This window comes from Gallus gallus, chromosome Z, assembly GCF_016699485.2.
Source record: "Gallus gallus isolate bGalGal1 chromosome Z, bGalGal1.mat.broiler.GRCg7b, whole genome shotgun sequence".
Classification (NCBI taxonomy): domain Eukaryota; kingdom Metazoa; phylum Chordata; class Aves; order Galliformes; family Phasianidae; genus Gallus; species Gallus gallus.
Genome location: NC_052572.1, coordinates 41,460,416 through 41,487,390, shown reverse-complemented (window position 1 = coordinate 41,487,390; position 26,975 = coordinate 41,460,416). Strand labels below are relative to the sequence as shown.

The 26,975-nt window shown below is 40.3% G+C and overlaps 1 protein-coding gene and 1 long non-coding RNA gene across 4 annotated transcripts in view; one reads left to right on the top strand and one right to left on the bottom strand.

Annotated features, from left to right (window-relative positions):
- LOC112530629 overlaps positions 1 to 16,880 on the bottom strand; it is a 71,408-nt gene extending 54,528 nt beyond the window's left edge. Inside the window, exons 1-2 of the long non-coding RNA XR_003072398.3 lie at positions 5,188 to 16,880; positions 4,703 to 4,777 (exon numbers count right to left, since the gene is read on the bottom strand). This is a non-coding gene — a long non-coding RNA (uncharacterized LOC112530629). The remainder of the gene's footprint in view (positions 1 to 4,702; positions 4,778 to 5,187) is intronic.
- Positions 16,881 to 16,951: 71 nt separating this feature from the next.
- Positions 16,952 to 26,975, top strand: part of ZCCHC6 (zinc finger CCHC-type containing 6) — a 32,986-nt gene continuing 22,962 nt past the window's right edge. For 2 of the 3 annotated variants that reach the window (NM_001271947.2, XM_015280231.4), the window contains exons 1-6: positions 16,952 to 17,001; positions 19,229 to 19,755; positions 23,993 to 24,171; positions 24,694 to 24,810; positions 25,803 to 25,980; positions 26,398 to 26,486. In NM_001271947.2, the coding sequence (NP_001258876.2) occupies positions 19,260 to 19,755; positions 23,993 to 24,171; positions 24,694 to 24,810; positions 25,803 to 25,980; positions 26,398 to 26,486 (1,059 nt within the window). In that variant the 5' untranslated portion in view covers positions 16,952 to 17,001; positions 19,229 to 19,259. The remainder of the gene's footprint in view (positions 17,002 to 19,228; positions 19,756 to 23,992; positions 24,172 to 24,693; positions 24,811 to 25,802; positions 25,981 to 26,397; positions 26,487 to 26,975) is intronic. The other variant, XM_015280230.4, reaches the window with a different exon arrangement.

The window sequence follows — 26,975 nt, the reverse complement described above, 5'->3', positions numbered from 1 at the left end:
GCTTTTTAAAGGCCTTAAAAAGAGAATTGCTATGTTATCAATGCTGACACCTCTCTCTAGCAGAGAGCTTTAACAGTCCATAAGGTTCCAATTTGTTGTTGTTTTTTTTTTTTAAATCCTTATTTAGAAAATTAACATGGTTAATTTGAAAATAGTAGTGGGTAATACTAAGCAACCTTTCCAAAAGAACATCTTACCTAAGACAACCAAATGAAAAGGTGAACAGAAGAAAAAAAATTTCAATCTTCTGTTCCTTAGCTGCACAGTTTAGAAAGCAGAAACATGTAATCTCCAACTACTGTAACTGATAAATAGGGTACGAAACAGCTGGTCAGCATATTTTGGGACAGATTTTTCTGCACACTTTTGCAGCCGTGTGCCAAGCACTGAGAAGACACAGTCAACCAGGTCCTCCACATGCGTACATAGGCCTATTTACAGTCAAATCACCAAAGCTGTACTGTGACACTCAAAAAAGACCTGGTTGATCACTAGCATGTATTTCAAATGTGAGCTGTTTTGTGCTTGAAGTTCTGAAGGAGAGAGAGGAATATCTTTAAAGAAAAAAGTAATTGTAGTAAATGATAGAAATATCTCTGAAGTTCTCAGGTTTAAGCTCTGTCTATCCAGGCTAGACTTCCACATCTTGCACCTCCCCCGTACAATTGGAACAGGGCAGCCACGTCAAAGCCACTTCTGAAGAGCCCTCCTGGGGCCCCTTGGCTGCTTCTGCAAAAAGGGTTACTGTATAAGTGGGGGGCTCCCTGCTCACTGCAGCACTGTCCTGCAGTCCAAGCAGTGTGGCTTCATTGACTTTCAAAGAGCTGCTTTAGGTCTACACAGGATTAGGGTGACCAGGATGGAAGCATTCAAAGAATGATCAGTTTTACTTAATGCTGATGTTACTCATATCATCACACAGATCTGAGCCAGCAGTCACTGCCTGCTCCTTGCAGGCCAGAGCCAGGAGATGAAGTAGCCAGAAGTAGCCCAGGGGGCATCAGATTCAGTCCCAGGGATTTAGAAGCCAAGGTGTAATCTAGCAAACATGCTACTTTAACCAAGTGCCATATGCTTTTTCATTGTTTTCCTTTTGCAAAATCAGCTTATAAGTCATTTTTACTTTCCCATGTAGATCTAACATATTCTCGAGCCCTTAGAAAGGATTCTATCAGCTTCACAAAGGTTTGAATCATACCTTTAGCAACCCACCCATGGAAAAAAATGAGGATAAAAAGAAAGCAGAGGCTGTTTCTTTCTTCCCTTACAGATTTGTAAAGAAAGAAAAAAAAAGTTGGATTTTTTTTCTCTTTTCTATGCTAGAATCAGGCACAGAGCTCCGAGCAAAGTTCAATGCCGGCATCCCACTCTGGGGGTGCCTACACTTTAAAATCCTTCCCTATCAGACAAGATACCAAAGGACACCTTTGGATTTCTTCTTTGGTAAAAATGAGATGTCTGGGCAGCAGGCGGGGGGGGGGGGGGCAGTTGCATGTACATATATCTGACTGACACAGAGAGAAATGTTTTCACAAGTAATGGCTAAGGGTGAGAAGAGGCTGTTCACCTCCTGTACAGTCAACAAATATACAATTAGCAGAGTGGCATGGTTAGGCTGGTATTTTACAGATCATGTAACTAGAATGATTATCATGGTAGAAAAAGATAATCAAAAATAAATGAAATGCTCACCCATGCCCTAGGTTCACAGAAAAAACTCCACAGGGAGCAATCCCCAGAAAGAGATCCTCCTGTTAGTCAGCCCTTAAATAGGGTCTAGGAGAGGTGGAACCAGGCTCCACTCCTTCCAGTCACACAGGTGATTTGCCTTCACCTGTGCCCCCATGGCTGACCCAGCCCTTGCCTCAGGTGATCCACCAGTGGTTCAGGCCATGATTCAACAGTTCCCATACACCTATCTGCATTGTTCATCTGCCGCTTGTGTGCTTAAGAGGGCACATTTGTTTTAGATGACAAGTTCAACACAAGTCTAGGGGAGAGCTGTTTTCTTCTCCCAGCACAGACACAGTGTACACTTTCACATGTCCTACATCTCAGAGCAATAAGATACTCTGGGGCAAGTCGCCTTCTTGATCATCCATCCTCAGGACAGCATTGTTACCCATGGAGCAGTTAACCAGAGTGCCTTGATGTTCACTCAGTGTGGTCTTGTAGGTGGATGTGAATCCAGGCTAAGTGAGGGACCTTGGACACACAGAAGCTATAGTTACTCCCTGTTATATAATAATATTTGTATTTACAGGATGAACAGGAGGCCTGAGCATCTGTGTATGATTTACTGATTACTGACCTATTAAATATTTGTTGCTAGGGAATACAGCAATTGTGATGTCACACAATGAAAGTGCTCTGGTTGTAAAAATCACCTTTATACTACTTATAGTGCAAGGAATTTCATAGTTTCCAAATCCACTTAACCACCTAAGTAATATTCTTTAACATGAGAATCCAATTCATTTTGCACTTTAGTAGGTAAATGCAGTGAAAATTTGAGACATAGCAGCAGGCATTGCATTTGTAGCTAATTAAGGAAAACTGGATTGAGCCCAGATGTGGATTATGCAAAGTGATTACTGGTGTTCCTTAGAAGCTGATAATTTTGAAAGCATTTCCTTGTGTTTGTTCACTTTTTAAGTGTGCCAAGATAAAAAAGCTTCTGAAGGGGGAAAAACAGGCTTCCACAGAATAAAGCTATCAATGGCAATTATTTCCATCGTTTCAAATTGATGTATATGGTAGTTAATGATCAGGTTGCAGCCATTCTTTAAACCAAAATCTGCCACTGAGATTTCCAAATTGAGTGCAGCAAAAAAGTTTTCAGCTACTGAAAGTTAATAAATGTAGGGCTTGGCACCCACTCCAATTCCCACTGGAGCAATTTGTGACATAATGATATTTCATTTTTGTTCTGGAAAAAAAGACAACATAATAAATGTTAATTGTTAAAGATAAGACCGTGTTATGTCTAATTCCACCAAACAGCAGAGTGAACAAAGCTGCTAATGGAGGACAAAGATAGTCCACCTGAGGAAAAGAGGCAGAATCTGGCTTCCTAGAAGCAAAAGAATGATAGCACTATGTCCGGATCTTTAATACAGCATTAAGAGATACAAAAAACTTACTATGTAAATAAGGAACACAATGGTTTTAAATTTCTTTTTGACATAAACTGATTTTAATATTTTTGATAAGTTATCAAATATCCATCAGAAGCCTGGGGGAAGAAACTGCCAGAAAAATATAGGCAGATTGAAGCTTGAATTTATACTGTTTTTGTGGTGGGAAACTTGCCCAAATGTTTGATTTTACAAAGCTGACATGTGGTTTGGCAGTATCCACAGAAGCTTCTGCTTTCTCTCTTTCTTTTCTTTTCTTTTTTTTTTTTTTAATTTGTATTGATCTTGTTAAATGCTAATGATTCAGTATAACTCAGCTTTAGACACTTTCCAATTAAAAATAGTGCCATTCTGCAGTGCAGCCATTATAAATTTATATGATTTTTAAACACAATATGCCTCTCCTGGGTCTTTGTAATCAGCTTTTGAACTATTCTTCTCTATTTGTTATAATTATGTTGACAAATATTGCAGCATACAAAATATATTTTGGTGGTGAAACAGAATAGACAGAATTTTCCATTTCCATTCTGTCTTGTTTGCACTAAACTGGACACTCATATTTTCTGTTTCTGTTCCTAAAGATATTTACACCATTTACTATCGTGCAAGCAAAAGGGAAAATTTTCACTCTGCACTTTCTCAGGCTGTTGTCCCTCATCCACAGCTCTCATCAGTCACATTCAGCCCACAGATGCTGAAAGCAGACATGAAGGGGTAGATACACTCACACAGCTCACTGCAACATGGACAGTGGTGCTGCCTAGGCAGCCTCTGCCTGGAAAACTTTGCAACCAAGGCAATAGGTGGGAAATGGGATGCAGACAGACAGTGAGTGCAGGACAGCACTTCTCAGCGTCCCAGAAGTTCACCTACTCTCAGCCTTTTGGAGGCACCAGGGAAAAGGATGGTCTTGAAAGAAAACAAGGATGTTTTGGAGCTGTTTCCCACAATTCTCCTTGAACAAGAGAATGATATCAGAAGAGAAAGCTCAAAGGCACTTGTTGGTTGTTTAGGAAAGTGTTGAAAACCTAGTCAGCTGGGAAACTTTCAGTTAGTCTGGACAAGATAAACGTGTGGTAGGACAGGATCGTGGGGAAGAAGGCTGTTGGGTGTTGGTAACTGTTTCCTTTAGTAACTCTATTAAGGGGGACACCAGTGGACACAAATAATTGAAGTTGCATACTATAGATTTTTGTTAAGATTCAGAGCAATATCAAGCTGTGTAAAAGATGTGTTATCAACACGGATTTCATTATATCAATTGAAACCCAAACAGAGGCATTAAAAAAAAAAAAAAAAAAAAAAAGTGACAGGATAGTAGATAATTTTTGCACACAGGCCTGACCTATGTTTAATCAAAGTGAGTAAGGACAAAAACACGGCAGCCTTCAAGAACTATATTTCATCTGTGAACCTAACTATTGTCCTGATTTTGCTGAACTCACAGAACTGTACAGACAAAACATTCTTCATTAAACAGGGAAATTATACACTGCATTCAGCAGCCTGATATGGAGCTATTATCTTATATACAGACATGTGCTGTTTTTCTGTGTACTCACAAAACATCTGCTGTCTTCTTTGCTTAAATTTTGGCCTCAGGAGAAAGCAGCTTTTATTTTCTCAGCAAAATATTCCTAAACATAGCAAGAAATATGGGAAAATAAGTTGCTATCTATGTGCATGCAATGAAGAAATAAGCCTGTCTATAAAGGTAATATTTTCTTCCAGCCCTATTATTAAAGCCTTGATTGTAAGTTCTCTGGCCTATTTTTCATTTCTTATGGTGTTTGAAGTTTTAAAAGCAATTAGCAACAAAGACTCATAGAGGCAAAGTTGATTTTAAACCTTTCCAGTTTCAGTAATCTACAGAAGTGTCAATAACTCACGTTAAGATGTTTCTAGGAGTACATAAGAAAAATACTATTCTGCTGCCCATCCCAGCAATCCCAGAACATAACTCCTGATTAGTGTTTTGATAGCGCTTCTGGAGACAGGCTGAAGCATCAACAAGTTTGCTACATACAGCTCTTAAAAACATACATACCTTTAATGGTAATTTCCAGAGTATTACTGCAGGACAATAAAGCAAATATCCTTCACATGATTTGGCCTTTTCAAAGATTTCTTTGGACGTGGTATCATCACAGATGCTAACAGTTTCTTAACAGTCTTTCAGTTTCTTAGTCAGAGACCTTTTTAAGTAAAACAAAGCTGTGGTTTCCCTCTGGCTTCAAGGTTGTCAGCAAAAATTCTACAGAACTCAACATAGTGTGAGTGCAGTCCTGAAGTATTTGTCGCCTTCTAACTTTTATTCTCCAGTGTGTACTGGGAGCATCTGTAAAGGAGGAGTGGAATGCTCTCTGAGGGCCATGATGGGAGCCCCCCAGCCTCTCCAGCAGCGCATGTTATCTGCATTTCAGAGGTGTGTCCCATCACTGACCTCAATACAACTTCTCACTACAGTGCTCTGCATTAGGAGACCCATCAGCACTGTGCTCACTTTTTCAGCTCCAATGCTCCTCCCAGTGCCCATCTCTCACCTGCTGGGCACCACTGAGTTTTCTCCCCAGGCCTTGCTAAACTGTGATTTTGGATGGTTCCATCTCAAAACCAGGAAGCTGACCAGATTTGTTTGAAAATGGGACTAGTTTCATTCAAACCACGTCATAAACTTCAACAGAGTCTGGATTTTGACTTTCTTGTGCAACTTGAAACCACATGTGTTCCACATGCTTTAGGGTTTTGTCGTGAATATCTTACATAGCTCTCTGGGAATAACCTTTTCTTGTGGGCTTTTAGCATTTCCTATCCCAGCCAGAACCATAAAAAGCAAAGACTGGAAAATATGAAAACTGAAATTATGTGGGAAAAGAGAGGACTTAACTTTTTAAGCCTCAGACAAAGTTTGTGTTCATTTAGAGCTCAGAGTAAAGTTTTGAATTAATCCATGTTTTATTTAAACTGTTAGCCTTAATTAGGTGCACTCACAAGAAATCACTTCCGCTCCAATACAAAATCATGGAGCTTGCAACACATGGAAATTATAAACACTTCGGAGTGACATGAGGGATGGGTGTTGGCTCTGCAGCAGCAGAAGAGCAAATATTTACAGTACATTAGGCTTTGCTTCGCTCCTAAATTATTATCTTCCCCTCTGGAATAATCTATTTTCCAAAGACGGATAGATACTAGTGCCAGTTCCCTCCCCATCAGTTCTGTGACAGGCAATTCTTTTTCCTTTATTTCTATATTGAACTTTCTTGTTCTAGCTCTCCACAGAGCTAAATGAGAACTAAGAAAATTCTTAGTTTGCTGTCTCTTTTGTCCCTGAATCACGCTTGAGCCTCTGGCAAGTTATTATACTCCTCTGAGCTTCAGGTTTCTCTTTTTCAAAATAAAGATACCAAAAGTTAACCTCTTAACAGAGGTGTTAATTCATATCCATAAGAGGACTTTAAAATAGAAAGTGATATATAATGTTAATTAGTCATATTATGGCTGCTTATTCCAAAAGCCCAAAGAAGCTGTTACTTTACAGATTACTTAAGTTAATGCTAAAATATTCCCATCTTTGGTCTCACAGGACTCAGCTACGGAAAGTTAAATACAATGAAAGAAACACTACGGCATAAAGGGGAAGAAATAATTACACATAGCATTTTTATTCCCCTGGTATAAATCTGCAGTGCATGATGTGCTGTTAGGTTCTGCAGTAAATGTACAACAACCTGGCTTTGCGCTTACAATAGCTAAAACCATCTGCGTACATGTAAAACCTTTGCTGGCAGGTTTCCATGTGTGGTTCATGCATTCCTTTGCCTGTGCAATTTGAAGCTGTCAAAAACTAATTAAATAATTATGTGGTTGTTACTGCAGCTGTGTGTATTCTTCATTACGCTATAAGGCTGCGGTTTGAGGCACTCTCCTGCTCTGGGTTTCAAAATATTAGTAATGGAAGGTGTGTTGTTGGTGCATGTTCTGCTGCTGCCAGAAAAAGCAGAGAGGGAAGGGAACCATCTTTAATATAAGTTTGTCACTGCACTTTTTACTCTATTTTCCCAGTACACAACACAGAGGTGGAAATAAAAGTTAGCTCCTTGCAGCAGACAGAATTCTGCACGGCCTGCCCTGCATGCAAGATCTCGGGAAATCCCTGCAGGGCCTCTCTGGCAGGTGTGTGACCAAAGAGCAGCTCTGCAGTGCTGCCAGGCCTGCAGAGGTGGACTGTGAGTTGACAGCAGGAGGGTGAGACCATGGTCTCTTCCTAGACCAGGCCCAGGCCACTCTTGGCCCTGCTCCTGACTCAGCGCCAAGGACCCCTCCTCCCTGTCACTGAATTAGGGGTGACACTCCAAGAACAAACTGAGTGGGTTTAACAGCAATTGTAATTAAACTTGATCTCAGTCTGAGGGTGCTGTATAGATGCAACACAGCATTGCTTAATTTAGTCTTTGGCCAAATTATGACACTGTCACTCACCAACATAAGTTTTCCATTGAATAACAAGAAACTGTCTCTGCAGTAAAATAATTCCTGGCTCCCCTACCTAGTGGGGAGCTCTATAATATAACTCTTGTGTATACATAACTCTTGTAATGATAGAAACATAGCTATCATTTACATTGACTGAAACAGCATAAGTGGGCAGCAGAAGGACAGACTCAATGCAACGGACGTAACCCTACCCTGTGTCTGCTGACCATGTGCAATAGAAGAAGGGGAAGCAGCCCACTGTGAAGGCATGTGAGATCTCCTCACCAGGAAAGGTATTTCTCAGGACTACTTAATGAAGCTGCTGAGTCAGTCCATATGCAGATAGAGCTGTTATTTCCATACCAAAACAGGAGATATCAAGGGATGTTTTCTATTGCTGTGGAAGAAATGTCCTGTTTCCACATGCAGTGGCATTTTAGAAACAGAATGGCTGTTGGAGTAACAGCAGCAGCAGCAAAGCTGACTACTACAGAAAGTCTCCAATTTATTATATTTGTGGAGCAACTTCATTTTTAATAAGGTTTTCCTCTAATTTGTGGAACTGTATCATCACATCTACATTTGTCTGCAGGGCTAAATGTTCAAAAATGCTAATAAAAGGAAAATTCCAGATGCTGACTTTTTTAAAAATATTTTTCTTGTATGCACCCACAGTACAATACATCAGGGCAGATGCTCTCCTCCTCATGTCTTCACATGATTTATAACTATTGCCCTAGAAGATACAGTCTTTCTCCGTCTGCTCAGCAATCATTTACTACCTAAAGCAATTTGTTTGGTAAGAGCCCTTCTCAGATTTTCCCACAGAAAGCATGGAGGTGAGTAGTGAAAAGATTCCTGAAAACTAAAGCTAGGAGACAAAAAAGCTCCTTTCAGAAAATCCAGGCTGGAAGCTAACGGCTTTGACTGGCCTATGCCTCTGGGTCCCCCTCGTGGCCCAGCACAAAGAAGAGCTGTCGCCACCTCGTGTACACAGTCCAACACACCGATACACAGGCAAATCCCACGCATAGGAAGGACAAACATGCTGGTAACCTGCGAGAGAGCTGATCCAAACCTGTTTCTCATTAATTCTCCAGCTATTGAAATTTCAGGGAAATACCACGTAGAGCCAAATGGCACAACTTCATTTTCGTATTTACTCCACATGGTCATATAAACATAATGAAACTACTGCAGATTACTATCCAACATGCTTAAAGGGTATCAGAACATGATTGTATTTCACATAGCTTCCAGATCTATATTCAGGGTTGTATATTCAGTATTTCTATACATTCCAGACTTCTGTGTTGTATTCTTAGTAATTTGAAGGTAGTTCTCTTCCTAAGCACAGTCAGAGCAAACTTTGTTTGGGGCAATGTACATTTGTTTTTTGGGGGGGGGACTCTTTGTTAATGACTGGATATTATAATCAACCTCATATGCTTTCTCTGAGTTGGAGATTTTTTACAAGCTAAATGCATCAGGAAAAGCTTCAGGCAAGTAGGCAGCAGTCTGAAATTGCAAATTGGGGGAAGACAGAGGGAATATGAAGGACTGACAAAATATCTTTAAAAATAAATAGCTTTGGCCAAAGCATCAAGTGGCTTTTGGCACCTGCCTCCATCCAAGCAGTAAGAACTGACACCAGAAAATCCAGTGTTGTGCCAGCATGTGCCAGATCCTGCAGACCAGATGTTTCAAGGGCAACAGAACTGTTCTGCTCAATCCACCAACTCTCACTGCTGGTGAAGATGCTCAGTGGGCATGAAAGACTTGAGGAGATACAAATCAGCAGCTGAGCAAAAAGATCAGTGCAGCATCTGATGGTGCAAAAGTTAGCAACATGCAGTACATGCCAGTGAGGAAGGCTCATCAGAAAAAAGGCTACTACAGGCAGCCCTCACTTCACCATCACCCAGCTGCCAGCACCAGCTACTAACACGCTAACCTCTGCTAACCAGAGGAAAGGGAGCTGTGGCAACCCCCCGTCCTTACTGCCTGAGGGCCCATTCTCACAGGGCCTTGGAAATCTCTTTGTTCTCTCAGATGCAACTCTGAGTAATTTTGGTTGTATTCCTCAAGAAATTGTACTGAAATGTCACTTGTCCCTCCTTCCACCTCCAAGAGGTCCCTGAGCCACCAGGGACTCTTCTGTGCTACTTTCTCCTACTTCCAACTGATTCCTCCCAGTTTTCTTCTCCTACCCGCATTTCCTTTCTCAGCACCAGCTATACCTCTTTCACAAAATCATATATGCTTGTCCCCAAAGAGCTATTTTGCTCCCACAAAGTAGAGAAGCAAAGTTCAATTTCATCTATGCCATGAAGAAGCCTTAAGTCATTCCAACTTATTTACAGCATTAGCTTGCTGTACTTATTTCAAAGAAATTGACAAAGGCAGAATGATATGCTTGAGGCCAAGGGCAAATGTACTGCTACATTCATCAAACAAACAGGCAGCATCATGTGTAACAATTTACATATCCAAGTTTGGCAATCAGACTGCATACAGGCTTTCTTGGAAACTATAAATAACAAAAGATATCAAAATGTCCAGACAAAACCCCACTGTTTCTTTCCAAATAATCTATAATCCATTTATCTAATGACACAACAGCAAGAAGGCAATCTAAAGCTTTTGGCTTAAGACTTTCCACTTTGTTTGTTTACCCATTTCAGAAATATTTACCTCTTCTTACGTTTCTCATATACTCAAGGGGCCTTTTAAATTTGCCTAAGTGCAAATAACCTGACTCGTGTGAAAAGATAATACAAGTTATTTAAAAGGTCTATTTGGGATGGAGAGTGAAAAACAGAGCAGAATTTGCTTTACTCTCATGCATAAGTGTTGTTCTGCTTCCTTCAGTAGGAGGGCAGACCTTTTCCATACAGAGATAACACGTGTCTACTAATTGGAAAACATCCCATAACAATGCTAACTGCCTAACTTCCCTAACTGCAATTAAAGCTGACTGGAGCTAAAACTAAACTTCCTCGTGCCAACTGCTCCCTTAAGGATACACAGACTAGCAAGAGAAACTAGTCCAAATGTGTCTGTATCCAGTAGTTCCCTTTACAGCTTTTTGTAACCTCCCAACAGAGCTTTTCAATTTTCCAAAGGTAGATCCCATTTTACACCCTCAGGTCTTTTCTAGGGAGATTCCCAGGACTTTGGATATTGATATTAGATTTTCAGGCTTTCGGTGGCTTAGGCAGGGATGCACTGCTTGTTCCAAATGTGTTTCAAGGTACCTGAAAATCCTGCACATGCCCATCAAGCACAAGCAGACCATCAGGCATCTGGCCTCAAAGTCACTTCCAGTGGAAGTGCTTCCCTTCTCATTGAAAACTGCTGGAGAAAGAAGCTGCAGCTACAGGGGCATGGAAGAGATGCTGTGCCTCCACAGGTGCTGGTGCCACAGGTGAAAATGCAGGTCTTCACATGAGCCAGTGGAGACCACATCCAACACAGCTCTGTTCACTCACTCCAGTGATGTATTGACACAGGAGATACTGCTTGAGAGCAGAATGATTTTCTGGGCCCTCCTGTTCGGCAGATGTGGATTATGAATGCTCCAGAAGTGTTTTCTGGAGGAAAAACATAGGAAATGATAAAAAATAATAATAATAATAATAAAAGAACAGTATTACATAACATTATTCTTCATCTGCCTGTAGTGTCTCACTAATGACACAAAAGCACTTTAAAACATAAACAAACATTTTCAACTTAAATACCTAATGATAACATGTGGATCTTACATAACTAGTCTGATGTTATAAGTACTAAACACCACCAGGTAATGCAGGAGGGACTGACTCTGATGAAGGCCAGTACTTCAGGCTACACAGAGTACATGATTTAAATTTTACAGCCCAGTTATTATGGATGACCATCTTGAGAAAATCTTGGTGTAAGATGATCCATGTTTTTTCCTGATCCACAGTAATTTTCTGTTTCTGAAGTCAAAAGAAATATGTCAGTTCCTGTGAACTAGTATACAGTCCCTCATATTTACATATTCACATACAAACAGATATGTATGTCTAGCTGTACATACGTAGGCTGTATATAATGAAAGCATTTCATTTAATTCCTTTTATAAAGTAATATTTCTTACAAACAGTAAATTAGTAAAGTCAATACTATTTATGTACTTCTTTAAACAAGAAATTCTCACAATGAACAACTTGTCAAGTTCTGTACTTCTAATTTATGATGATGTTCAGAAATTCAGTCAACCTTGGAACTAAAAAACATGTGGGTGTTGTAAAACTATCCACTGTAATAAAACAGTTGCAACATTTTTAGCCAGCTGAGGAACTGGGAATTAGGTTGATGGAAGGGATTATTGCTTAATATTTTCCGTAACATCAGCAATCTCGTCAAAATCCCCTAGCTGCTCTGAGAGTAGGAGACATCTGTTTTATGGGGTGAGCACATATCCTGGAATGCCTGCCATGAAATAGCGTAACAACCAGGCTTCATTACCCCTTCGCACATTAAGCTTGGTTTACACTTCAGAGTGCCATGGAAAAATCACACCTTTGGTCGACACACTTATGCCAGAAGAAAAACCTCTGCTCTGCAGATTGACAAATCCTCTGGCCAGTATCATGTAGTTCAGGTTAAGAATGACTACAGGCTGTACCAGCAAGCAAATTATTTTGCCATTTACACTACACTGTGTAAGCTTCTGCTAGAAGGATCTCCCTGTATAGCAGTCTCTTACCCAGATCTAGGACTGTGATTAAGGGCACAAATTCCAGTCGGAGGCCAGTCTGTAGTGGTGTGCCCTAAGGGTTGACACTGGGACTAAATGTACTTACCATTTTCACACGTAATCTGAACACTGGTATGCAGTGCATCCTCACCAAGCCTGTGGAAAATACAGAACTCTGAAGAGAGACTAACACTGCAGATGCTGTACTGTCATCTGAGCTGGAGAAATGGTCTCAGGGGAACCTCCTGAAATTCAATGAATTGAATTGTTCTACAAATAATTGAGTTGCTTTGCATCTGGGGAGAAATAACCCCATGCATCAGTACATTCCTGGAGTTGAAAGGGCCAAAAAGTAGCTCTACCAAGAACAGCCAGGGGGTACTAGTGGATGCCAAATTGACAATGAGCCTGCAGTTTGCACTCCAGGCAAAGAAGGCCAACAGCTAACAGCACATTGCTCCAGGTGGAGGGAGGTGATCCTTCACCTCTGCTCAGCACTGGTGAAACACACCTGGAGAGCTGGACCTGTTCTCAGCTCCCCAGCACAAGAGAGACATGGACATACTGAAGCAACTCCTACAAAGGGGCATGAATATGATATGGAGATTGCAGTATCTTTTGTAAAAGGAGAGGCTGAGAGGGCTATGCCTGTTCAGCCTGCAAATAGAAGGTTCAGTGGGGGATCTTTACAGTGTGTATAAATAAATGAGAGAACATAAAGAAGAAGGAGGCAGACTCTTCTCGGTAGTTCTTACTGATGGAACAAGAGGAAGTGGGCACAAACTAAAACATATTGGATTCCAATGGAGCATGAGAAAACAGCCTATTACTGTGATGGTGGTCGAACTGGCACAGGTTGCTCAGAGAGGTTGCAGCATCTCCATCTTTGGAGATACTCAAAACCCAGATGGACAGTCCAGTGTAACTTGCTTTAGGTGGCTCTGCTTGACAGAAGAGCATTGATCTCAAGATGATTTCAAAAAATCCCTTTCAGCCTCAGCCATTCTGTGATCCATTGATTCTGTGACAGTGGTACCAACAAACTTTCAGGACCTTTATACTGTGAAGATCAAAGATATGAGTCCCTGAAAAGACAACTTCTTCTAACTCCACCTTTATCAATGGAAAGGGTTATGCTTTGCATTTATGATATTTTTCCTCAGGCCCTTTATTTTTTAAATTATCAGCTTTATAAGAATTATAAGCATGCTGCATGCCTGAGCCTAACTGAGACGACTCTCAAGAGAAGATAAAATATAGTGGCCATCTAATGATTTGTTAAAATAATGCTGATTGATAGCAAAATACATTTTGCTTACCTCACTTTTACAGTCCCCATGTTTCAGAGAAAATATTCAAGTGAAAGTGAGGGAGAATAAGAAAGGCTTCCAAAGACTGCAGCCTATTCTAAAATATTCCCTTAGACACTGCTGACATAGAGAACAAAGACTTGGAGGTGGCACAGGGAGGCATTGAATTGCTAGCTTTAATCAGATGAGCCTAGAGAATGGCAGACACATCAACAGGAACATATGAGCCTGAAAGTGCAGGCAAAGTATGTCTCTAATTGCCAGATGAAGCTGAAGCCTGTGCTGACATTTTTCCCCCACTGTTGTCCTTTCCCAGACTAGCTAAATTTGTAATCACATTGTTATCACACTTTTATTTTGCTGCATAATAATGTTTTTAGGTCTTGATTTCACTGACAGTTACAGCTTTTCAGCAATTCTTTTGAACCTGCTGCCATCTGTTGAACACAAATCAAGCTGTAACTTATGGATTTGTGGTTAGCAGTGTGTGTTTGCAGCTCCTAAGACATTCAGGGTTTTGTCCCACTCCTCTTCCACTTCAAGGCACAGCTTACAGTGTGGTAAGTTTTGCATGCATTTTCCTAGTAGGTTACCAGATGTAAAAGTTTAACCGATAAAGGGCTAACTCTGTGTTATACCATATACCTCTGTGTCCAGGTCTAAATCACTTTATTTTCAGCACCTGGGGATTTTCATAAGATTGCTCTCCACAGATAAATTCATGCTTGAATATCTCAATCAAAACAAAATAATTATTAAAAGTTGTGAGCATCTAGAACTTTGACTGGGCCAAGCTGTCTGCACAGAAGTGCATCAGTCAGCTGCAACTTCTTCAGGAAAATCTCACTGTAAGATATCTAGCTCACAGGTTTGACTTATTTGGAAGTGATGCAATCTTTCATTCACATGGACAGCAGCAACATTTTCAATACCTCTTAGCAACTTTTGAAGCTGGGAGTGATGCAACAGTGAAATGTAGAGGTGAGAGACTGCAGATGAGGGATGAGGCTCCAAGAGATGACTGACAGTCAAAACATGTGCTCTGCTTCCTGCCACTCCTGTGCCCAGGCAACTCCATCCCCTTTAGTACCAGTGTGGCGGGTTTCTGGCACAAGCTAAGTTCAATTTAGCTTACAAAACCAGAGTAAACCTTGAATGTTTCTTGTTTTGTCTTTTTTTGGTGTTTTTTTTTTTTTCTTGCTGGGGAAAACTTTTCTAATAGAAAACAGTATGCTTCACAACACAAAAACACTATTTGCAAAATGTACTAAATACTTGTTTGAGCACCCTTGTTTTGGCTGAGATAGTAGCTGGCATGTTCTGTGTTTCAGATTTCTGATGAAAATAGTGGCTCTAGCACACCACTATTTTTAGTTGTTATTGTTAAACAGTGCATACAAAAAGCCAAGGACTTTTCAGTTTCTCATGCTGTTATGCCAGTGAGGAGGATGGAGGTGTGCAGGCAGCTTGGACGGGACACAGCCAGGACTGCTGGCACAAACTGGAAAAAGGGATTTTCCATATCTATACCACATCAAGTTCAACCGTGAAACTGGGGAAAATTGGCTGGAATATTTGCTTGGAGACTGGCTGGGCATCATCCCACCAGAGGTAAGCAATAGTATTCTGCATCAGTTGTTGGGGCTTTTTTTGTTGTTGTTTTGTAGCCTCTTTGATGGGATGGGGGTGTTTTTTATTTTCCATTTCTTCTTACCTACTCTGTCCCTACCTCAACCTGTGAGTTCTCACACTTTTTTTCCAGTTCTTTTCCTAAAGAAGGAAGAAAGGGCGTGTGAGGAAGGGTTGTGAATGAACATTTGCATGGTGCTTAGCTGTCCACTGGGACAGAGAATATATGGAGCTAAATATATGTAGTTATGGAGAAACTGGAAATGCAATGACTGGCTTAAACTGAAGCAAAAAAGTCCGTGTCAGATTCAACATCACTGCTGAAGTAATCCACAAATTAGATGTCTTTAAAAACAAAACGTGGTTCTGTGATAGCCAGTAATCTGACTTACAAGCATCTGGCCCATCTTCATGAGATACGCCCCTCTAGTTTTTTTTTTTTTTTTTTTTTTTTTTTTTTTTTTTTTTTTTTTTTTTACTTTCAGGTGTACTTAACAAGCTCTGCTAATTCTCTTTCCCACCCACTTACAGCACAGCATCTTTTTACCATTACTACTCTTGTATTTGTCTGACAGTCATTTGTCTCCCCAGTCCTGCTAAAAGGACCTGGGGGTACTGGTGGATGGTAATCTGGACATGAGTCAGCAATATGCCCTCGCAGCCCAGAAAGCCAACCATATCCTGGGCTGCATCAAAAGAATTGTGGCCAGCAGGTTGAGAGATTCTGCCCCTCTGCTCTGCACTGGTGAGGCCTCACCTGGAGTACTGTATCCAGATGTGAGAAGAAATGTCTCTGCCTCGATGTGGTGAACAGTATTGCATTCAGTGCCTATTCTTCACATTACTTATACTGCGCTGTTTTTGTGACTGTTCATATCCATGTATTTATTCTTCTCCTACAAGGATAATGACTAAAGTACTGCAAAAATATCGCTTCATGTTAGCTGGGTGGCCCTTGCCAAGGCAGGCTGGGCGAGGAGCTACATTTGCAGCAAGGGGCCTGTTTGGCAACCTCAGGTACCATGTTCAGTTTTGAGCCCCTCACTACAAGAAAGACGTTGAGGCCCTGAAACGTGTCCAGAGAAAGGCAACAAAACTGGCAAGGGGTCTGGAGCACAAGACTTGTGAGGAGTGGCTGAGGGAGCTGGGATTGTTCTGTGTGGAAAAGTGGAGATTCAGAGACCTCATTGCACTTTATAACTTCCTGAAGGGAGGCTGTGATGAGAAGGGGTTTTGCATTTTCTCACAGGCAACGAACAGGACCCGAGGAAATGGCCACAAGTTGTACCAGAGGAGGTTTAGGTTAGACATAAGGAAAAATTTTTTTCTCTCAGAGAGTGGTCAGGCACTGGAATGGCCTGCCCAGGGAGGTGATGGAGTCGCTGTCCCTTGCAGTGTTCAAGAGGTGCCTGGATGAGGAGCTACGAGATAGGTTTAATAGCTTGTGGTAGCAGTGGTGATGGGACGACGGTGGGACTAGATGATCTTGTAGGTCCTTTCCAACCTTGTGATTCCATGATTCTACGACCTACGTTGCAAACCCCGTGATCGCTTAATGGCGGCGCGCTATACTGCGAGCCACAAACACCGCCAGGCGAGCGAAAGGCGGGGTCGGGCTGCCGGAAGAGCCGCGCGGGCGGCGGCGTTGAGGAACCGGCAGTGCTTCCGCCGCGACGTAATGGCGGGGAGGCGGTAGGGGACGGAGTGTCGGCGGCCGGTGAGTGCCCTTCTCTCGGCGAATGGCGGCCGGGAGGGGCCTCCCGCCGGGTCCCGCGGCGCCCTCTCGCCGAGCGTCTTCCCCCGACCGAGTTTCCGCGCCTCCGGCGGCCCAGGCCGTGTTCCTTACTCCTTCCTTCCCTTCCTCCCTCCCTCCTCTCAGCGCCGGGGTGGTTGCTGTGGGGGCCGAGTGGGGAGGTAGGAGGCGGGCCGGAGCCGTGTGTGTGCTGCGAGGAAGGCTGGAGGAGGGGGCTGCGAGGCGAAGGAGCGTCCCGGGCCTCGCAGCGTGTGTTCTGCGTGGCGGTGACGGCGCCCTGCTCGGCGGCACCGGCCGGTGTCTTGGCGGCACTGCCCGCTCCTCCCGACCCCGCGAGGGGTGGCTCTCGCCCCGGTAGCGTTGCTGCTGACCCCTGGCTGTCCGGGGCCCACGCGCGTACCGCGCCCTGCCTGGTGTCAGCTGCGGGATGGGGCCGCGGCACAGCGAGCGTCCCGCCCGACCTGTGCTTGGGCGTGGGCTGGGCTCTCGAGTTGGCTGCGGAGCGACCTGTTTGTGGGCTGTTCCAAAATACAGAGTTGATGGCAGCTTCTTTCCTCATATAAGAAGCAAGTCCAGTTTGTACTCTTTATTGTTACTGGCTCCTAGTTAGAATAACTGCACCTCTGCAGTAGTGTGCAGCTGACTGAGTTCAGGTCTTCGGCCAGGGACCCAAGAGCTGTCACTCTTGTAAGAGCAGAGCTCTGCTTACTTGGGGGTTAAACACTGAAAGCTTCAGGCTGGTAGAAAACAGACACTGTGATGTATAATGGTGCCTTTGGGGCCTGCAGAACTTTTCTATATGTATATATACGCATGCGTGTGAATGTACGTGCATGCACATGTGAGTGTGTGTATATCTATCTATATATAGATATCTATGAAATCAAGCATCCTATATCCATACTGAAGACATCAGAAGTAAATTATGTACTGCTTAAGTAGTTCTGTAGCTTTCTCTGCAGCCTTAAGCACGTACATCTTTTTTGGAAAGAGAAAAAAAATTCCAGTTTGGTTGCATGTGGCTATATTTCAATCATGCAATATGCAGTGTAGTTGCAGGGACTGTTTTTGGTTTACTTGGTTTAACATCTTTTCCATATAACACTCCTTTCCCAGTCTCCCAGGTTTAGGTTAGCCCCTCAGTTATAGTACTCTGAAAGCCTTTTATTGTAAGAACACAGACATGGCAAAGTCTGGGGGGCATATTGGCAGCCCTCATTTTTTAGGCAGTACTAAAGTAGTATGAACATGCATGTTTACTACCCAGTAATATGAAACCTCAGAGTGCTGGAAAAGGTGAAAAGTACAAAGTGCATTGGGCAGCTGAGGTTTTTTCTTGATTACTGGGTGATGTTTGCCTCACAGACCAGTTGTAACTCTGTAACTGGTCACATTTTTAATTCTTAACAAAGTGAACAGTGTCTGTGGGGAACGATATTTAGATGATGTTTTTAAATGGCTTTTCATAGAATCATAGAATCAATCATAGAATGGCTTGAGTAGAAAGGGACCCTAAAGATTATCAAGTTCCAAGTCCGTGCCACAGGTAGGGCCTCAAACCTCCAGATCTGGTACTAGACCACGCTGTCCAAGGCCCCATCCATCCTGGTCTTGAATACCTCTAGGGACGGGGCACCCACAGCCTATCTGGGCAGCCTGTTCCAGCACTTTACCACTTTCTCCTTAAAGAACTTCCCCTGACATTCAATCTAAACGTTCCGTCCTTGAGTTTAAAACCATTCCCTCTTGTTCCATCACTTTGGAGCATTTCCTGTATTGCTTCCTAAAAATGTGTACCAGAGTTTGTTCTGTGACTCTTTAAAAGTTATTCCGTACTGAGCTGAGAATGATGAGGATTCTTAAAGTCTTTATTTTTTCGAAGGCATCTAGAGCCTCATCTATATATACAGAGAATCTCATCATATACAGGGAAAAAAGAAAAAAAAAAAAAAAAAGCCATGAAATATCCCTGCATTTTGTAAACAACCTTCAGGCTTTAGACATTTCAAGAGGAGAAGCTTATATTAATTTTGAACTGCATTTTAATTGATTGGAATGAAATTTCATTTTCCACCAAGATGTGTTTACCAGGCTTTTATTGTTTAGATTTTCATATCAAATAATAGCCAGTACATCTGTATTTATTTGTTGATTATTTTTTAAGTACTGCTTTTAACATTTTATTTTCTAGGTGTGAACTACAAAATTGAATAGCAATAACTATGGGAGATACTGCAAAGCCTTACTTTACCAAACAAAGTAAGGAACCGGAGATGTTATTTGAAGAAGAATTCAAAGGAGGTCTCTTACGGAAAGACTACCAAGTAATGGATGAATATGGAAATGGCCATAGCAATAAAATAGATATCAACCTGCAGAAGAAGAAGGGAGCACCAGGACATTATGGAGGTAGTCCCAGACGAGGACCACGTAGTGTTTTCAGTAGCCCAAATTCTCTTAAAAATATAACTCACAGTCAAGGGTCAAAGTTGAGTGATACCCAAAAAGACCAAATAAAGAAGTGGATATCTGATGACCACCGTGGTACTTCTGACAGCTGGAGAGACTACAGATCTGGAATCTGGATTCCCACGCATAACAGAGCAAGAAAAGACTCTTTTCACGAAGTTGAAGGTGCGGGAAACAGAAATGTAAGACGACAACTTCAGAAAGACTTAGCAGATGAAGACATGTCAGACATGCAGAGAGGAAGCTCTGGTAATCAAGATGGTTGTTATTTTACATAGCTATTCAGTATCTTTCTGTATATTTTACTGGAAAGTAACATTTCTACAATCACTGTTAAATCAAAAAAAAGTTTTTGTTCTGTCATACAACTCAAATTTACTGTACTACATTGAGGAACTTTAAACAAGTTGGTACAGTGTGTAGTACAGAACTTGTTTTATAAATTGTGTTGACTTGGTAAATTAGCTTTTACGTGGTAGTACAAAAATTACAACATCTGTATGTTGTCCCTGTTTGCAGTTTTCCAGGTATGGTTTGATTGAATCCCTTAGGGCTGATAGAGATATTTCAGTTAGCTTGGTACAGGATAAAATTTTAGAGCTACCTCTGAAGTCTATGAAAATACATCGTAATGAAGGCTGAAAACAATGTGTCAGAGATGTTGTGAAAACTTAATGCTAGCAAGTAGTACAGTAAGAACAAACAGTGTATTCCCCATGTGCATTAAACTTTTCTAGGAGCAACTGATACTAATATTGATAGTACAAACCTTAAATATTGAAATGCAGAGGAGAACAGGCTGAGCAGGGGATAAAGTCATCAGTAAAATCAGATCTTCAGTGAATGTGTGTACGAGAACAAAGTGTATGTAGACCAAAGCAGTGAGAAGCATTGTAGAATCATTCAGGTTGGAAAAGACCACTAAGACCATCTAGTCCAATCATCAACCCATAACCACCATGCCCACTAACCATGTCCCTCCGTGCCACATCTACACGGTTCTTGAGTGCTTTCAGGGATGGTGACTCAACCACTTCCCTGGGCAGCTTGTGCCAATGTGTCACCACTCTTTCTGAGAAGAAATTTTTTCCTAATATCTAACCTGAACCTCCACTGGTACAACTTAAGCCCATTACCTGTCATCCTATTCTTAAAAAGGCAGGTTATAGTTGGGTAAAATGAGGGAGATTGTGACCCAGCTGAGGTGCTGCTAACAGGGATCAACTGCCTGTTAACAAGAGGATTCTTATTGTATTTAAGACTGTGTACTAATATGCCCCTCTCCTGAGAAGGAAGGGAATTGCTAGTTGATGTATAAAAGTCTGAGAATTTATAGTCCTTTTTCTTCATATCAGCTGTAAGAGGGTGAACTGTGAGCAGGTGTCCAGTGTCTCTCATCAGTTGTGAAGTTAAGCTCAGTCTCAGGAAGAAAGAGCAGAGCAGAATTTACACGGGTGAATGGAGTTAGTGGCATGTAAGAAAAGGCAAGCCTCTCTTTAAAACTGTATCTAAAAGGATATGCAACTTTAATTTTGGGAATCCACTCTGGAACAAATAATGTAACCTACTGTAGTTATCTGCAAAATAGCAAAGTAAAAAAGCAGTAAATGTGGATTTGCCTAGAAGAAAATGTGAAGCCTTTGTAATTTGTTTCTTAAAAATGATGACATGGGAGAAGGGTTAAATTCTGTTAGTAGTATTCTCAACACTTGAGTGACAGTCCCAGAATAAGTAAACTGTAGGAAAATTCTCTGGATGAAATTAATACAGTAAAGTTGCAGAGCTACAAAAAGTACCAGTTATCTTGTTAAAATGATGGTAAACACTGACCAAACTTCTGCAAGAGCTCTGCTCTCTCGAAGGTTCATTACATTATTGTGATTGTGAATGTAGACAATGTTCTTATTAATGTAAATGAGCTGCAGAGCTGGTAGGAGCTAAATGCAGAAATGCAGGAAGAAGAACTGAAATTATTTAGCAAAATTAAAGAATTGACCTACATACAGCTTGAGATACCAAATGAATACATGCAAATACCATTATTTAAGTTGGAATGCACAAATGAAGAAGAAAGAGCTATTAAGTAGCATTTCTTCAGAGAAGTATCTGGGATATTCATAACGAATAGGAAGATGAAAATAAGTACTCTGCATCAAGGTGCTGTGAGGTCTAGGAAATCAAAACTGTAGCCTGAAGTACTCTTTTTCTGGTATGTTTTTGGCAAACTTAGTTGCAATATTGTGTCTAGCTTCAACAGCCCTCTTGAATAAATAAAGCAGGAACAGTCCAAAAAAACAAGATTGCCAGGGCACCTAGAAAACATCAACTAACACAGGGTAAGCCTTTCTTTTGTAGGCTAGTGGGAAATAGGCATGATAACAACTTTCAGCTATGTACAAAGTTATTAAAAATATTATGATAATCTTGTTTGAGTCTTTCCAGTAGATGAAACAAAAAGTAGCAAGCCTGAAATTCAACAGGAAGGGTTCAGATAAAGAATAGAGGGAATACTGGGGGTGTTGTCTTGGCAACTCATGCAGTCCGTGTGAAGGCCATTGAGAATAGGTTGGATGAGCATTGACAAAGCTCATCCTGCTGTGAAGCACAGGCATGGCGTAGCTCACCTCTTGAGGTTCCTGCATAAATGCTATGACAGAGAGCAAACAGTTATTAATAATGCTTTTTCGATATTTCCTTTTATGTGACATCTTCTGTGCAGTTCTCTCTTCTCTAAAGCTTCATGCCTTTTTATTGTAGCTCACACAGAGAGTTTGCCAAATCCGAGGCACTGATTTTGTGCATAATCTTTAACTTGAACACACCCTTAGTACTTCATTTACTTGTTAGCCTATAGTTAGATTGTCACTACTGCAACTAATAAATAATACTAGAAGTATTAATTTACTTTGCAGCTTTTTCTGAAGTTACTTAGTACTGATGAAGGTAAGTGATAATTAGGTGCTTGTCACATGCTTTCCTTCAAAGTCAATTATTTAATACACAGTTTTCTCCAAGTCCCACCAGCATTCATCAGAAAAAAAAAAGGGGGGGGAGATCAAACAGCTGTTGTGGGTCTTAGGATTCTTAGAAGGAAAGCCAGTACGGAAAATGGAAAGGATATGTAAAGACAAGGCTATAACTTCTGTTTCTGTTCTCTGGAACTTCCTTTGGAGGAATTGGAATCCTTATTAAGACTTAGTTGTGTTTATTCCAGCATATGCTTGTGCTGCTGCTGCTGAGGGGGGTTATATTATCATTCTTGTTCTCTTCCTGTTTACAACACCAGCACAAACATGCTATTCAGTGAACGAAATCAGACAACTGGTTGAAAATTCACGACCAGCTTGTTTTGCTTTGCCAGTTATTAGAGACAAAAATTGTGATAGCAGGGACAAAACTTCACAAATGCATTTGGTAGAGCAGGTGTCTTTTTTTTCTTTTTTTTTTTCCTGACTATTACAAATAAACTTCATGGTATGACAGGAGTTTTGGAGTCTAAGAAAGTTACATAAACTTTGTCAGGAGCAGGGAAATGTTGAAACTCCATGCATGTGGACATCCCGTGTAATTGTTCAACTGAAAATTAATCTAAAGTCTTACATGAGAATCCAGCCTATGTGTTTTCATTCCTGAGGTAAGTTTTACACATCTTTTTCAGACTAGTAGTAATTCCTGCTTCAAAACGACAACAGGCCCTGCTTAAAAGAAGTGGTGTTTGAAGTTCTTTGATAAAGAACTTGCTTTAAACATAATAATAAGCTTTCAAGCATGTTTATTGTGCAAGTTGTGTAGCTTTACTAAGCGATGTATAAGGAATAGTTAGACAGCTCTTTATTTCTTGATGTGGAGCCAAAAGGCGGTGGTACTCTTTTTTTCACTTGTTTTTTGAATAATGTGAAAGCAGTAATGATTCACGTGTTAGTTTAATTGAAAGGCAAGTACATATTAACAGGCAGTTACTACTGATGATTTTATGTCAGCTAACCAAATCATAGTGCTGTTAGCTTGTATGAACGATTCAGATAAGCCTACAGTCAATTGTTCTGTATAGTCTTAGTGACCTGTGTCTTGCTTTGCTTTATTATTTGTTCATGTATCTAAGCTTCATTGAGCATCCTGAAATCTCTGGGCACGTTCTATCTTTTCTTCATAGTGTCATACTGGTATGCCTCAAGTTGGTACCTAAATCTTTTGCGTTTAATTTTTTTTTCAACTTTAGTAACTATCTAAATAAGGATGCCAGTTATTTTCAGTGAGACAAACAAGTGTTTCATAGTCATTTGTAACAGATGATAATCTAGGCTCTGACAGATATATGCTCTTGCTATTATCAGACTTGCACAAAATAGACTATGATACCATGCAGAGTAGAGGATTCTTTGGCTTGCACTTAAGTAAAATGGAAATTAAAGAAGAAACAAAATCCATAATTTTGTGTGGTACTTGGAATTTATTTGATGTGTTTGCTCTCATAATTCTTTCTAAGAAATGAAGAAGCTCAGGAAAACAAGGAGATCAAGAAAAAGTAGAAAAGATGAGTATGATCAAGATGATGAAGTGGATGGCCCAGTCATTGATGAATCTGTGCTTTCAGCAAAAGAGCTTCTGGGTTTACAGCAAGCTGAAGAACGATTGAAGCGGGACTTCATTTATAGACTGAAGAAGGTGCCACTGTTTTTAATTATGTACTCCTCCCCTATATTTTTAATCTTTGAGTAAAATGTAGAGGGTGCATGTTGAGCAATTTCTCTGCCTGTAGATAGTCATTATTGATGTAACTGACAGAGTGGATGAATTGTCAATAGAAGGCAAGTTATCTTTTTTTTTTTAATGTTAAGTCTCAATGTGGCAGCAAGATAAGTGCAAAAAAGACTGTTCTATTAGCTCTCCAATTAACATCAGCTCACTAGAGGTTGGGGCAGCAGATCAGAAAAAATTTAATTGTATGTTCAGTTAATATATTCTACCATGGTTTTGGGGGTACTGGACAACAAGGTACTGGACTTAATTGTCCAGCAGTACTCTTCTTCTGGCATTATATTTGATGTTTGATTTTTTTGATTGTAAAGATAGAGTGAGCATTCCTGGATTTCACAGTTAGTCTTCTTGTTAGCAAGGGTATTGAACAAAATTAAGTTAGTATTATTCTTTATTTTATGGTGGTTTTTTTTTCTGTTTTTATTTTAGCAGCCTCGAAGCTACCCATCAGCAAAATATGCCTGCAAATTATGTGATGTTTTGATTGAATCTGTGACTTTTGCTCATAAACATATTAAGGAGAAAAGACACAAGAAAAGCATAAAGGTGAGTTAAGAACAGTAGAGGAAGTGTAAAATGCAGGCTTTTGAAATTGTCCTCACTTGCAAATAACTATGAAGGTGCACTGTATCTAAAATCATTCTTCATATATTTTTTACTGTATTTGAAGCTCCTTGAAAATGATTATGTATTGAGGCTCATAAAAAGAGTAAACTTAATGCCTGGACTTTATTCCACTCTCACCTTTGCAATTTAATTTATACTTCTTAATGTCCATCATTAAAGGAAGTCTTCATTTAATTTGTCACTCAGTAGTATTTGGTACTGGTGGTTCAAGTATAACAAAAAAAACACCCTGTTTCAACTGACTCTTTTGCTGCTCTATAACTCTTCTAATATGCTGCTTACATGTATTCCTTTTGGTGCATATTTGGTATGTATCATCACTTAAGTGTTTTGATAAAGTTCAGAACAGTGAGGTGTGATAATAAGCAAAAATCATAAGCTATATGTCTGGATGAAGATTGTCATTCAGAATACTGTAAATGAAATTAAGTGCCTGTGGAGTATTGCAGGCCTATTTAGATGTAAAGGAAATATGTTTGATCGTGTGCCGAACAAACCTCAAAGTAACTTCCAGTATAACCTCAAAGCTACTACTCTTTAATTATTTTTTTTCCTGTTCATACTGCTTTCCCAGCTTGAAATAGACAGTAATTGTCTTGATCGTGTTTTCTGTTTCTTCCTCATTAACTTCTAGCCTTTCTTACTTCATAAATTTTGGAAGAGTTGGTATGTTTTTTTTACATTCCAGATACATATATACGTACATGTACACACGCATGTACCCCTGCAGGTTATTGAAGCTTCTTGGAATATGTAAATGTTTTATACCTATTGCAGTTTCTCTTATTCTTTCTTCCAGTTTCCTTCGCTGTCTTGAAAAGCTGTGGTTATGGTAATTGAGATAAGTTGCATGCATTCATTCTAGCACAATAATCAACTGAACAGAATCATTAGTCTTCTTATCTTTAAAGGAAAAGCAAGAGGAACAGCTATTGAGTGCCCTGCCTCCTCCAACACCTTCACAGATTAAAGCTATTGATGTTGCCATTGAAAATGTAGTACAGGAGTTTGGCTTAAGTAATGCAGATTTACAAGAAAGGCTCAAGATTAGAACAATAATGGAAGACTTACTGCATCAAAAATTGCCAGGTATTATTTGCAGTTTTTTCTGATTGCTAGATATGTTAATTTTTATAAGTTCACGGAAGTGGAAAGTTGTTTAAAAACTTACCTAGTTGGATACTAAAATACTGTATTTATTTATTAGTCTCTTTAAACAATATGATGTGCCAATATCAGAATTAAATTATGATGACGCTCATTACCTAAATAGACCTGGACTTAAAAGTAAGGATGAACAGGATGTGGGGAGTATATTACCTTCATCATAAGCCTTTACTATTTAAACAATGGAAGGCAGGATTTACTAAGTGAGCACTATGTTATTGGAAGATCCTTCTGGAGTAGGATCTTCAAATCCAGCAGTAGGTGTTAGATACATTACCATTGTTGTAAAGTAGCTACAGCCTTAGGTATAAAATAAATGGAGTATTCTTTTCATTGCAGAGTGCTCCTTAAGGTTGTATGGATCCTCCCTTAGTGGATTTGGTTTCAAAACTTCAGACATAAACATAGACATCCAGTTTCCTGCCAGTGTAAGTAAGATCATTTTATTAAATATGTCACAGTGGTTTGCACCTTTATGTATAATTTAAGTATAACATACGAAGTGGTAATAGCATTTTTTAAAATGAAAATGCATTGGGTAGAAGAGAGCTATCACACTAATACTTATGTAGTACAACATGACTACATGCTTGATTGAAACTTTTTCTAAAAAACTGAAAATCCTAAAGCATCTGGACTCTTAGCAGTTGGATGGGGCAGATCAACGTATTTGTCTTGTATTGCAGATGGATCAAATGGCATTTCCGTGATCTTGCTTCTGTACTCATCTGTGCTTCAGAGTTTCTGATTGCTGTGTCATTTTTGAGCCATTAAACCGTCTTATGTGTGAATTAATTTAAACTCTTGATTTGTCATGCTAGTAGTTTTTTGTTGTTGCTGTTGTTATTGGTTTTTTTTATGTTGTGCTTGAGGCACTGAAAAGAAATTCAGGACTGTAGAAGTTTCTGTTTCCATGC